The sequence below is a fragment of the Fusarium falciforme genome, chromosome 5 (genome assembly GCF_026873545.1).
Source record: "Fusarium falciforme chromosome 5, complete sequence".
Lineage (NCBI taxonomy): Eukaryota > Fungi > Ascomycota > Sordariomycetes > Hypocreales > Nectriaceae > Fusarium > Fusarium falciforme.
In genome coordinates this window covers 46,000-59,101 of record NC_070548.1, presented here as the reverse complement: position 1 = coordinate 59,101, position 13,102 = coordinate 46,000, and the positions used below count along the sequence as shown (strand labels likewise).

The window sequence follows — 13,102 nt, the reverse complement described above, 5'->3', positions numbered from 1 at the left end:
TTGCACCTGGGACCCGTCACTCAGCTATCAATTGCATGAACATTATACTCACTACCATTGCTACCTCCGATCCCATGCCTGCTCCAAACACTCCCCAGGATATGGTCCTGCCTCCCTCGCCCGTCGATACGAGCCGTTGGTGGAGATTCCGCAACTTGCGGACTCTGAACTTGCTCATGGTCATTCCACTGCTGTCCATTTTCTCCCAGGGGTTCGTCCAACCAGGAAACAAATATGCGATTACAAAACAGCTCACTGACGAGATTTAAAGATTCGATGGGTCGATGATGAACGGGCTCCAGTCTGTCTCGCATTGGCAGACTTACTTCGGGACGCCTACCGGTGCTCTCCTGGGCTTCTTCAACGCAGCCTACCCGCTGGGTGGAATCCTAGGCACCTTTCTTATCTCACCCACGGCTGATATCTTTGGACGACGAATTGGTCTTGCGAGTGGAGCTGCTCTTTGCTGCGTTGGAGCCGCTGTTCAGGGCGCGGCAATCAACATCGCAATGTTCATCATCTCCCGCATCATCATTGGTGCAGGCAGCGTCATCGTTGCCGGAGCCGGTGCCCCCTACATCACTGAGATCGCCCATCCAGCCCAGAGAAGTACAGCTACAGCTCTCTTCCTCACTTTCTACTCTGTCGGCTCCATCATTGCGGGCTGGTGCACCTTTGGAACCTTTCGCATCGACAGCACGGCGTCTTGGCGAATTCCGTCAGCCTTGCAAGGCCTCCCGTCTATCATCCAGCTTTTCTTTGTCTGGTTTCTTCCCGAATCGCCCAGATGGCTTGTCAGCAAAGGCCGCAACGAAGAAGCGCTGCAGATGCTTGCCAAGTACCACGGCGAGGGTGATGCATCCGACCCCGTTGTACAGTATGAGTACACCGAGATTCTAGAGACGCTCGGTGCCGAAGCATCCCATCAAGACAATATGTTCGCCTTCTTGAAAGATCTGGGAAGCACTGCCGGCAACCGCAAGCGTATGTTTATCATGGTCTGGGCAGCAATCTGCTCGCAGATGTCGGGCAACGCATTTGTCTCCTACTACCTTTCGCCTATCCTGCACTCTGTCGGGCTCAAATCAGACCTCCAGCAGACCTTGATCAACGCTACCAACCAGATGCTGTCTTGGTTTTCTGCCATCTACTTCGCAACATTGCCGGCCAAGGTTGGCCGCCGCAAGCTTTTCTTGTGGTCTCTGACCGCTATCTGGATCATCGACATATGCATCACCGCAGGCAGCGCTATGTTTGCCAAGGATAACAACAATAAGGCTGCCGCCTATACCGTGGTCGCGTTCCTTTACCTCTTTTCACCGGCTTATAATCTCGGCTTCAACGGCAACCTCGGACTCTATATACCTGAAATCCTTCCTTATCGTCTACGAACCAAGGGATTGTCGTTCTTCTATTTTGTCCAGTTCTGCTTCATGATGCTTTCCACCTTCACAGTGCCCATCGGACTGGAGGACATCTCCTGGCGCTTCTACATCATCTTCGTTGGGTGGGTCATGATCGAATTCGCCGGGGTCTATTTCGTGTTCCCGGAGACCAAGGGTCCGTCGTTGGAGGAGATTGCCTTTATCTTTGATGGTCCAGGTGGCGTTGTTGGGAATGTTGCAGATGTCATGGTTGAGGGCAAGGGCGCTCGCTTTGTCGAGCATGCACATGGTAAAGAATCAGTCTAAGTGGCAAGCGACTCGCAGCTCTGAGGAAGTCTTGTATTGAAGCGGTTTCGCCTCCTATAAACCGTCGCAGCCATTTACATACCTGTACCAACTTTGGCCACACAGTTGCTGCCCGCTCTTCCTTTATGGCTCACCCTTAGTCTCCTTTTATCTCTCTACTCTACCTTTCCATAACCTCCACCACCAGGGCTCCTAATCTAGGCATTAGCCTTGCACTATGTGCAGAATCTTGAGGTACTTACGTATGATAATTCGATCACCCTTCTTCATTTCGCAGGTGTTCTTACCTCCGAGCATAATCTCACGAGCCCCGTACTCATCATGTGTGACCCAAATGTTCTCACCTCGCTTACCGGGCCCACCACCTTGGATACCTGGGGGCGGGATTGATCGTCTCTCGCTGAGGACCGACACTTGAACAGGTCGTCGGAACTCGATGTCACGGATGCAGCCATCTCCACCGGCGTATTTCCCTGCACCACCAGAACCTTTACGGATGGAAAGTTCGTGGAGGATGCAAGGATATCGCTTTTCAAGAGACTCCGGGTCCGTGATCCGGGTGTTGGTCATGTGGACGTGGACTCCGGACTGGCCTGCCCAGGTCGGGCCGGCACCAGATCCTCCTGCAATGGTCTACTCACGGTGTTAGTTTGTTTGGCCAGACAACAAAGCTCTTCATTTCCAGACATACCTCATAGTAGCCAAAGCCAGGCTTTGCCGTTCCGTTCACAACCACGCCTCCGTAGCCGAACGTGAGGTTGTTGCAGGTTCCTTGACTCGCGGCCGCAGCCTGGAAGGCTTGAAGGACCAGATCTGTGACACGCTGCGAGGTATCAGTGTTTCCACCAACGGTTGCGGCTCCCTTGGAAGGTGACAGGAATGTTCCCTCGGGAAGAATGACATCGATGGGTGCAAGGCATCCCTGGTTAAGAGGGATATCCTCGTTGACGAGCGACCGGAGCACATAGATGATCGCGCTGAAGGTGATGGCACGAGGGGCATTCAGGTTGCCATACAGCTCCCCTGTGGTCCCAGTGAAGTCAACGGTCGCCGAGCCTTGCTCGCGGTCGATGTGGATCTTGAGACACATCATCGAGCCATCATCAAGGTAGTCCACGGCTTCCAGGGGAAGGCCGCTGAATTCGTCGTGGACTTTGCGAAGAAGGCTACGAACAATCTTTTCGGCGTTGGCCTGGATGCCGTTCATGTATTTCTGCAGGAATGTGATTAGCTCAACTTCCATGCATGAAATTTTTTGACTCACCTGGACAGTGCTTAGACCATATTCTTTGATGCAATCCTGGATCAACCGGATTCCTTTGAGGTTGGCCGCATCCTGGGCCTTGAGATCACTGACGTTGTCACTCCAGGTTCTGGTGCCAGTGCATCCGGGGTACCTAGCAGGCTTCTCGAGCATTAGTTCGCGGAGCTCCTCTTCGTTGAACCGCCCTTACTCGATGAGCTTAAATGAGGTAAAAGATGCGCCCTCCTGCCAGATCTCCTTTGAATGCGGCGGCATGGAGCCAGCGCAGATACCGCCAATGCCAGCATGATGGGCACGAGAAGCGACCCAGAACAGAACCTCGTTGGTCTGATCGTCAATAACAGGCGTGATGACGTTGACATCGGGAAGATGAGAGCCACCGGCGGCGGGATGGTTAGAGACCAGCACGTCGCCTGGACGGAGACGATTCCCCCACAAATCAGCCTAATAGGCAACGGCAAAGCTCATGGCGCCCAAATGGCAAGGAATATGGGGAGCATTTGCGACGAGGCCACCAGTTGGCGAAAATATGGCGCATGAATAGTCCAATCGTTCCTTGATGTTGATTGAAACCGAGGTTTTCTCGAGCGACCGACCCATTTGCTCGGCGATACTCATGAAACGGTGGCCAAAGACAGATAGTTGGATGGGATCAATGAAGCTTTCGTCCTCCTCTTCAGTCTTGGATGCGGACTGCAAGGCTTTCTCCAAAACAAGATGGCGAGGCAGGACAGTTGCAGACCAGCCAGGCTGTACCAAAATCGTCTGAGTCTGATCTAGGATAACCGAAGGCCCCTGGACAAGATCACCAGGAGCAAGATCGTCAAGCCTGTACAAGTTGACATCACTCCAGACACCCGCCGTGTAGAGCTTTGTCTTCTTGACGCTCTTTTTCGGGGATACCATGTTGGTGGGGACCGACTTGAGCGCCTGAGAAATGGTTTCAAAGTCGTGGCCCCTCGTCTTCCCAAGAGCTCTAACGCGGATGTCATCGACCAGGATTTCCCTGTCAAGGGTGAAGCCGAACTCATCATGATGCTGACGTGTAAAGATAGAGGCGAAATCCCAAGAGTCTACCGGTTTCCGAATCATGAGGGAGCTGTTGGTGCCGGCGTATCGCAAGTTGAGGAACAGCTCGTATTCAACATCTTGGGCGGGGAATCCTTGTTGGAGGAGGATCGTACTGGCCTCATTCACCAAGGGGGCGAATTCAGCCTCGATGTTCTTTTCCATGTTGGCCAAGGTATCCGTTCGTGGGCGCTGCACCTCGTGAGTCAAGTCTCCCAAGGCGATACCATAGGCAGACAAGATAGATGAGAAGCGATGGATAGCGACCATGTCAATACCCAAGGCCTCAGCAACGTCACAGGCATGTTGTCCTCCTGCACCTCCGAAGGTGACAAGAGTATGATCGCTCGTCCTGATACCTCTGCCCTCTGTTAAGGAACGGACTGGGCGACTCATGGCCTCGTTGGCCATGCGCAAGAAGCCACTCGCCACCTCCTCAGGCGTGAAGTCAAGACCCTCCTCCGAGTTGATCATGTGGGTCATCTCTGCAAAGGCCTTGGCAGTTGCTTCATAATCAAGCGGTTCATCCTCGTTGGGACCGAAGATGGCTGGGAAGGACTCAGGAAGAAGTCGTCCAAGGAAGAGGTTGGCATCCGTGACTGTCAACGGACCGCCCTTGCGATAACAAACTGGGCCAGGATGTGCGTCAGCAGACTGGCAGGTAGCAATGTATCAGAAAATAGAACCAGTGTAAAACACAAGAGATGGGATATTCACATCAGGGCCAATGGCAAATAGACCATTCTTCCAGTGCAGGATACTTCCTCCGCCAGCAGCAACCGTGTTGATGTCCAATTGGGGCACTTGAAGGGTGACCTCTGCCGTCTCAGTCTCAAAGACATGGTCATAAGTGCCGGCAAACCGACTAACATCGGTCGATGTGCCTCCCATGTCAAACCCGAGAAGTGGACGTTTCTCTCCAGCATCGTAGCAAGATTTGGCATAACCGATGACACCTCCTGCTGGCCCGGAGAGAATTGCGCGCAAACCAGAGAACTTTTGCCAGAGGCAGAGACCTCCATCGCTCTGCATGAAGAGAATTTTTCCAGCAATGACTTCAACGCCACCCTTGAAACCAGTGCCGAAGTTTTTGACGTATCTCTTGATCAACGGCGAGAGGTAAGCATCTGCGGTGGCTGAGTTGCCCCGAGGTACCATTTTGATCTGTAAGTCGAAGTCAGTTACCATTGACAGTCTGTGGTATCGGATTAACTCACCGTTGGTTGAAGCTCTGAAGATACCGAGACGTCGAACCCCATTTCCCGGGCCAGCTTCGCAACGCTGTTGTCATGATTTGGATAGAGATAAGCGTGCATGAAGCAGATGGCTAGGCTCCTGAATCCTTCACTGTACAACTGCTCCAGTTGCACCTTGATGGCCTTCATATCGGGAACTTGGAGGATGCGAACGACCTCGCCTGTCGAACCTTCAACAAGGGCCGAGTCCTTGCTGATGTCGATCGGCTGCTTCCCGGGATTCTCAAGGAACTCCTCCATAGTCACCCGCTCGTCGATCTCGACCACTGTTTCGTACAGATTCTCGAGTTTCCGCACCGTGAGGTCGAAGATATGCGGCCGGGCTTGATTGCCAATAACCAGAAGATCACGGAAGCCCTTGGTTGTCAAGAGCGCCGCTCGCTCGCCTTGCCTCTCCAGCAACGCGTTTGTGGCAATTGTCGTTCCCATCCGGATAGACTCAATGTCCCAGGTGTCGATAAGCTCCTCTCGTGGCAGCACCGTACCCCTGAACTTCTCCTGAACCCGGCGAATGCCTTCTGTGGGGGCATCCTTGTAGTTCTTGGGGTCCACCGAGAGGAGCTTGAAGACTTGTTCATGCCTTGTGTTCGAGACATAGGCATGCACATCGGTGAAGGTGCCACCACGATCTAAGAGTTGGTGTGAACTTCCTATGGCGATACGCCTTGTTTCCAGTCTAGCTTACCGATAGCGATGCGGATTTTCGGGTGCTCAGTTGGAATGGAACCCATTTTGTCAGAACAATGTTGAAGAGTTGGAGCTCTTGGAGGCAAGGATGTTAAGAGTTCAAATTGAGCTGTGCTTTATCTTGATACGTAGGCGACACTAGCCCTTTTATCTTGAATACCATCAACTTGAAAATTCGTCCAACATCTCTATTATGATAATCTGCTTGGCTATCAGGCTGATGCATCCTGCCCGGAGGCTGATCACCAGGGATGGTGGGCTCGGCCCCACGCCCCGAGTTGCATTACTTGCAGATAGACGGCCCCACGCCCCGAGGCTCTTGGTCCCCGCCCCCAGATAAGATGGGAGATACGTATCACTCTATTGATGGCTTCCTTTCCCCAAATATGTTGACTCGTGCACTGACTCGCGCAGGCGCTAAGCGAAAGAGTGGTGCGGAGCGACTCACCGAGCGCGAGATCGGATGCCTGTGATCGTACCTGAACAAGATAAGTCCCTTGACTGAAGAGACAACCTTATCTGTGTTCAGTTGTCTCTATATAACCTGTACATGTCATTCTTACCAATTGGGTAGTCAAGACTCAAAACTCCCCAGTAGAGAGACTACAAAACGCAACAAAGCAAACACTCGACAGTCCTGGTCAAAACTGGAATCATGTCGACCGACGCACCGGCTGACATCAAAAACGAGGGGTCCATGATGGACGCCGATACCATCAGCGCCAATGAAGAGGCCCAGCACGCCCTCTACATTGACCCCAAGGAAGAAGCCAAGGTCGTGAGAAAACTGGATATCTTTTTGACGCCTGTTCTCTTCATCGTCTATCTGTCTTGCTTCATTGACAGAGCTAACATTGGTATGTGAACTCTACGCCCCCAGCAATTCACAGGTCAATGTGGAACTAAAAGGTATCGGTAGGCAATGTAGGCAATGTCAAGGTTGCTGGAATGCCCGAGGCCATTGGAGCCTCTGAATCCCAGTACTCGATCGTCGTCTCTATCTTCTTCATTACGTACATCGTCATCGAAATCCCCCGTGTCATCCTCGTCAAGCGCTTCACACCTCGATATATTCTAACCTTTCTCTGTCTCGTCTGGACTGGGGCGACTATCGCCAATGGTTTCATCAGCAACGTGGGAGGTCTCTATGCTTGTCGACTGGCTTTAGGCGCTGCAGAAGGAGGTCTTTTTCCCTCATTGAAAATGTACCTCACTCTTGTTTACAAGAGAGATGAGATGGCTAGGCGAGTCTCGTACCTTGTTTCCTGCGTGGCCCTGTCAGGGGCTATCGGCGGACTGCTTGCATATGGACGGCATTGGGGGATATCCTGGCTGGAGGTCAGTAACAATGTTTTTCCTGCGCCTATATGGTGTGGTCAGGCTGACAACTCGCTTCTCAGATGGGTCTACATCTTCGAAGGCGCTTTCAGTCTCGTATGCGCTTTCGGAATCTGGTTCGGTTTGCCCAGCGATGTTCGACAGTCGTATTTCCTTGACAAGAAGGAGCGGAAGATCATGGAAATTCGCCATCAGCAACGAATGTCGTACATGGGAGAAGATGTCTTCTCATGGGAAGAAATCAGGTTGGCCGCCACAGATGTCAAAGTCTGGCTATGGTATATCATGTCCCCTCCCCACAAGATGAAGCAGAACTAAATAACAATTCGTTAGCGCTGGAACCCAGTTCAGCCAGAACATTCTAAGCAATGGCTTTGGAACTTTTCTCCCTGCTATCCTACATGCCATGGGCCATGACAGACTTTCCGCCAATTACTTGACCATCCCAGTCTACGTCCTTGGTGCCGTTGGATTCTTTACCTTTGCGTTTCTATCAGACAAGTATCAAAAGTGTGGCCCTGTAAGTCCAGTCGCCGCGTAGCCACGGAAATGGCAGGCCTAACATGCTTTAGTTCATCTTGTTTACCAACTCGCTCGGAGGCGTTGGCTACATCTTGCTCATTACCGTTAAGAATAACGCGGTCAAATACTTCGCTACCTTTGTCTGCACTATTGCCGTTTACAATGGTACCGGCCTTAACTTGGCCGCTTAACGTGAACATGGCACCGCAATACCGCCGAGCCACGGCCATTGGCATCCAGCAAACAATCGGCAACTCTGCTGGAATTGTCGCAGGCCAGGTCTACCGAAAGTCTCCATACATGCTAGGCCATGGTTTTTCTCTTGGGTCCATTTTCGTGGCCAACGTTCTGGTGTCTATTCATTTGGCTTACCTCTTGAGGTCAAACAAGGAGAAAGCGGCGATCTTGGCGGGAGAGAGGCCCGACAACCGGAAGAAGACTACGGGAGATCGCGATCTTGAGTTCAAGTATCTCCCTTGATTTGATACCATCCTTCTGGATTGTACTATTCCCTCTTGGTCTGGCTTCTACAGCCGAAGTGGGAAGCTGCAGGGGGTGGATACTCCAGAACGAAGCGGCGAAGTGAGGGGAGTAGAGGTGGAGGAAGGGACTAGATGTAATTGTGTTCAAATGAGGCTCTGCGAGAGCATTACTTCTGTGGGCTCGCTTGGTCAGAATAGAGCCTGTATCTTCGATCTGGCTTTATGCCTGTTATTAAATGACCCTGGAAGAGAAAGTCTTTGTACTACGTACACCAACACACAGTCAGCGTCATTTGTGATGTCCAAAGGAGCGGATTGACTGTGAGTGGAGGGTGTGTTGGGAGCTTATCTAGGGAGGCCATCTTCGTGAAGAATCTTGGCTGAATATATGACCTGGCCATGAGTATGTGCCATGGAATGCGATCCTAATCATCTACATTGACGGGTCCAAACGAGGCCACCAGCCAAAGCAGCAAAAGATACAGTCATCAACACATAACGGCAATGAAGCCCAATACCATAAAACTCTGTATTGAATGCGCTCGTCTATCTACAAGCTTTCCATCCTGAGACATGCCGAGAGCTTCGGCAAGTCATCCACGGTCCAGTCGGTTACCATGACGAATCCAGGATCATGTGTCATCACTGTTCCCTTGATCCCATCGCCCACAGCCTCAACAACAGCCTGTGGTGTCACACCACATCCCTAGTAATCATCGGTCAGCATATATTTAGCGGCAGTTTATCGCAAGATGGATATCAACCTACCCAGAAGACCGGTACCTCGTCGCCCTTGAGTGTCTGTCTGTCGCCAAAATCTGGCCCGTGAACACTTTTAATTCCAATCGCCTCTGCGCCGTCCCACCTCCATGCTATCGGCTCGCCATGCGTCGTGAGGTAAGGCCTAGTAATCTTTCTCACTTGCTCAACCTCTTCAATCTCGTAAGTCCTCATGCTCACAACGACTGTCCCACCACAGAAGACGCCCGCTGGAAGCACCGGGATATTCGTTTTATACATAGCAGGCCGCTTTCCGTCTTCTTCATGGCAGATCCGATGCCCCGCCTCTTTCAAGGCCCTCTCAAATGACAGAGAGCACCCAATCAAGAAGGCAACATGATCGTCCGTCCACTCATCGAGAATGTCTGTTTTTATTGCAACCAAACTACCATTGACTCGGACACGATAGCGAGGAAAGTCGGTCCGGACATCAAAATCAGGCGTCTGGATACATCCGCTGGGGTAGACTCCCGATAGGTCTCCTTGCTTTGTCCAGCCCAGGATGGGACAAGGAACAGGGTTCCGTGCACACAGATCGCGGAAATCAGAGGCATAGGCGGATGGCAAAACGACGAGATTGACCTGAAGGTATCGACCGGCTCTACCTATAGTGTCGGTGGTGAGGTCGTGTCGAGAAAGAAGATGTGATTCATGGGCCTCATTGATAGCGGTCTTTAGAATTACACGATGGCGAAGGGTGTGCGAGGCGCGCGCCATGATCAAGACGTAACTTGAATGCTCACAAGGAATGGGAAATTACATAGTTGTGTAGCCAGTCCAATTAATACCTCAAGATAAGGCTTCTTCGGCCTACCTGTAAATAGCACAACAATATCTCCTTGACGGTGAACGAGATCGTTATCTCCAATAGTTTTTCATTCAACATCTTCTACTCCATACCTACCCTAGGCCGATTAAGGAGCAAACCTAGCTCTCGTAGAGCACTAACAGCGTGTGTCCACAGATGTGACCCTAACTGTTAAAGGAGTAATAACGGGGCTGGCTGCTCCCTCGCACGCGTCAAGATAACAGATAACCCAGTCTTCGGGGTGGATACCCGAGCAGGCCCCCTCCCATGTCTCGGGGGGCAAACCGAACGAATGGCAAAGGTTACCCGGAACTCTCTGAGCGGAAACAATTTCACTTGTACAAGCTCAGGTCTTGCAACAGTTTATCTGAGCATTCAGTCTGGGGTATCTCCCCGCAAACCAGGGCCCCTCACATGCATTGATAAGGCAGCGGAATTGTGGAGAACCTAGTCGACCCTCAGTTCATCCTGTTCACATCTTCTCCTTGCATTCACTGCATCTTGTCATTGCATCAAACCAAATGACTTTGTCAAACACTCCCGAGTCCACCGATCAGGCTGGTTCCAAGGCCAGGAAGCTCCACGTTGCGTGAGCTTCCTTACTTTCAAAGTCTATCTCTCCACTGATCATTGTTCCAGATGTCTCAGGTGCCGTGAGCGCAAAGTCCGATGTTCTGGATTGCACCCATGCGCAAATTGCCAACGCCGCTCCACAGAGTGCGTTTTTGAGCCCGAGGATCGCAAGGTCATTGTGTCGGAGAAGTAAGACCTTTACCGAGCTTTCCAACGCCCTTTCTTCTGACATGTTGCGTCTAGCTACTTAAATGAACTGAAGCGGAAAGCCGGCGAGGAGAATGATCCTGCGCAATGCGCCAAGAGACACCAACCCACCCCCAAGCCATCGAAAGATTCGAGCCCGGTGAATACCGCACGCAACGATGCTCATAGCCATGATGAAGTGGGAGTAGATCCCCACATCGATAGCTTCTCGGCTTTGTCGAATCCTCTCGTTACCACTCCACCTCAGTTTGTCACTGACATTCGCGGCCGGAAACGTGTGTTCTGTCATCAACCCCTGCCACGATGCGCCCCTACTAATGGATATAACTGCACCAGGCTTCCTCGGCCCATCATCCACGTGGGCCTATAGCAGACATATCATGAGCATGATCAGACACAATCTCGACCAAAAAGGATCCAACGAGGTGCCTCTGAATGTGGACGGCGCTGCATATGCCCTCGAGTTCCCCAATATGAGAAATCTTGGCTCTATCTCGATGGAAGATTTGCCTTCGCTTGATTACGCTCTCTATCTCACTAATACGGTCAAGTTCCACGCGGGGCAGACCTACCACCTATTTCATGAGCAGACATTCATGCAAGGGCTGTTCTCATTATACAGTCATGGACCAGACTCATTGAACCTCGAAAATCGGGTCTGGTTCGTGCATTTCTTTGTGATTATGGCCCTGGGAAAAGCACTCCTGGCCCGTGGTGCTTCAAGAACAAACCCCCCCGGCAGTTGATATTTCATCCGTGCTCTAGACCTATTGCCAGACGTGAACGGCCTTTATCGAGACCCAATCACAGCGGTAGAGGTATGTTGCGGCTTGGCCTTATATCTGCAGTCCGTAGATCATCGGAACAGTGCATTTGTCTACGTAAGTCCGCTCGACTTCAGGTTGTTCATGTAGACTTGTCCTAACAACTCCACTTAGCTTGGCCTTGGTCTACGCATAGCCCTAACTCAAGGCTATCACAGGGACTTCGGCGGTAGTCCTGGTTGCTACAAAGACGCGTCACGATATCGTGGTGTTTGGTGGACTCTATACATCCTGGACCGCAAGTTTTCCACCCTCATAGGAGCCCCAAGCTCTATCCACGACAGCGATATATCTGTCCCATTTCCCAAGCCTCATCAGTCTGCCCAAAAGACTTGCGCTCTCGACATGCATGTGAGGCTATCACGGCTCCTTGCCAAGGTTCTCAATAGTAGGCTCAAACAACATCCTCTTCCGGTCAACTGCTATCAGCTACTAACTGCAGCCTCAGCTGTATACTGCGTTGATGAACACCTTAATTCCTCTTTTCTAAGGAACATCCAAGCAACAGTTCGAGAGCTTGCCGACCTGGCCACGGAGATGAACGCCACTCCAGAACTAAAGCTTAGCAAAACTGACCCTATCTCCAGAGTCTCCGCAACGGTAAATATTTGCTATCACCAAGTGAGCTACTTAAGACCAACATGTATACTTCTCCATGACAAGCTCTCTAACATTGAGCCAGTGTATTGTCCTCGCCATTCGGCCACTCCTAGTGTGTCTCTTACGTGACAAACTCGACAGAAGAACAAGACAAGATCGTCAGGATACTGCCATCATCGAACCTGTGAAAGCATTATTGAGGACTGCCTACGAGTCAGCTCAAAAGTCTCTACGGGTGCTAACTAGGCTACAAGCTCAAGACCTTCTCGGCAAGTTGACTAGAGCTTAGCGTGCCGGGCATCTATTGTTAACAGCCTGCGTAGAATACTTTCTCCCATTTGACTTAGACCATGTATTTTCTGCTGGTTTCGTGCTCTCTCTCATCGTCGCGGTCCATCCAGCTTCTGCTGATGGCTATGAGAGATATCTAGAGACACCATACGCCCTTCTCGACACTCTCATTGCGGGCGGGAATGTGCCTGCCTGCTTCAAACGACAGGAACTGAACTGTCTCCGGGACATGCTGCGCTGTTTGATGGAGCCGCATAGCTGTCCAAATCCTCAGGACGTGAATGAGACTGGGTTTCTCTCAGGAACGACCGGTGACCTGTCACAGCACGGAGTTTCGCCGAATGAGATGATGGCGTTGGCAAGCCTTCTTGAAGGTGATTCCATGGTCCAGATTGACCCCGAAGTTGTTGACAGCTGGCTGTGGGAGTCAGTTGGCGCAGAAAGTGTACCTGCAATGGATCAGCCCGCGGGAGAGTGTTAGGGACTAGGTAGAAATATTACAGGGACTCCAAGAGGGAAACTCTTCTGATATTTCCCAATGTTTTAGAAACTTGAGCTGCCACGACCTGCTTTCCTGCTATTAGTAGGGACGGTCCATGAGTTCCTGTTACCAGGTACTCTTAAGACTATCTCGAACACCGAACGCCAAGTTAGACAGGGAATGGCCGGCAGAAATCATCAAAAGATCAGCTTCACGGTACTGAACAGCTA

The 13,102-nt window shown here is 51.4% G+C and overlaps 5 protein-coding genes across 5 annotated transcripts; 3 read left to right on the top strand and 2 right to left on the bottom strand.

Annotated features, from left to right (window-relative positions):
• Positions 1-74: 74 nt before the first annotated feature.
• On the top strand, positions 75-1,691 carry NCS54_00630900 (MFS domain-containing protein; the record flags this gene model as incomplete). The annotated part of the gene is made up of 2 exons (XM_053151775.1): positions 75-211; positions 272-1,691. 2 exons carry the CDS (start codon positions 75-77, stop codon positions 1,689-1,691), a joined length of 1,557 nt encoding a protein of 518 aa, XP_053007750.1.
• Positions 1,692-1,851: 160 nt separating this feature from the next.
• NCS54_00630800 (Hypothetical protein) lies at positions 1,852-6,010 on the bottom strand (the record flags this gene model as incomplete). Its single annotated transcript, XM_053151774.1, has 9 exons — positions 1,852-1,883; positions 1,934-2,324; positions 2,383-2,904; positions 2,956-3,088; positions 3,146-3,368; positions 3,552-4,652; positions 4,710-5,187; positions 5,241-5,908; positions 5,965-6,010. The coding sequence occupies 9 exons, from the start codon at positions 6,008-6,010 to the stop codon at positions 1,852-1,854; spliced, it is 3,594 nt and encodes a 1,197-aa protein (XP_053007749.1).
• Positions 6,011-6,621: 611 nt separating this feature from the next.
• On the top strand, positions 6,622-8,017 carry NCS54_00630700 (MFS domain-containing protein; the record flags this gene model as incomplete). The annotated part of the gene is made up of 4 exons (XM_053151773.1): positions 6,622-6,823; positions 6,886-7,582; positions 7,638-7,824; positions 7,877-8,017. The coding sequence occupies 4 exons, from the start codon at positions 6,622-6,624 to the stop codon at positions 8,015-8,017; spliced, it is 1,227 nt and encodes a 408-aa protein (XP_053007748.1).
• An 841-nt stretch (positions 8,018-8,858) lies between these two features.
• Positions 8,859-9,805, bottom strand: NCS54_00630600 (Hypothetical protein; the record flags this gene model as incomplete). Its single annotated transcript, XM_053151772.1, has 2 exons — positions 8,859-9,014; positions 9,077-9,805. 2 exons carry the CDS (start codon positions 9,803-9,805, stop codon positions 8,859-8,861), a joined length of 885 nt encoding a protein of 294 aa, XP_053007747.1.
• Positions 9,806-10,417: 612 nt separating this feature from the next.
• Positions 10,418-12,872, top strand: NCS54_00630500 (Zn(2)-C6 fungal-type domain-containing protein; the record flags this gene model as incomplete). Its single annotated transcript, XM_053151771.1, has 9 exons — positions 10,418-10,485; positions 10,536-10,658; positions 10,713-10,951; positions 11,013-11,390; positions 11,442-11,494; positions 11,615-11,888; positions 11,949-12,100; positions 12,183-12,369; positions 12,424-12,872. The coding sequence occupies 9 exons, from the start codon at positions 10,418-10,420 to the stop codon at positions 12,870-12,872; spliced, it is 1,923 nt and encodes a 640-aa protein (XP_053007746.1).
• Between the last annotated feature and the right edge of the window lie 230 nt (positions 12,873-13,102).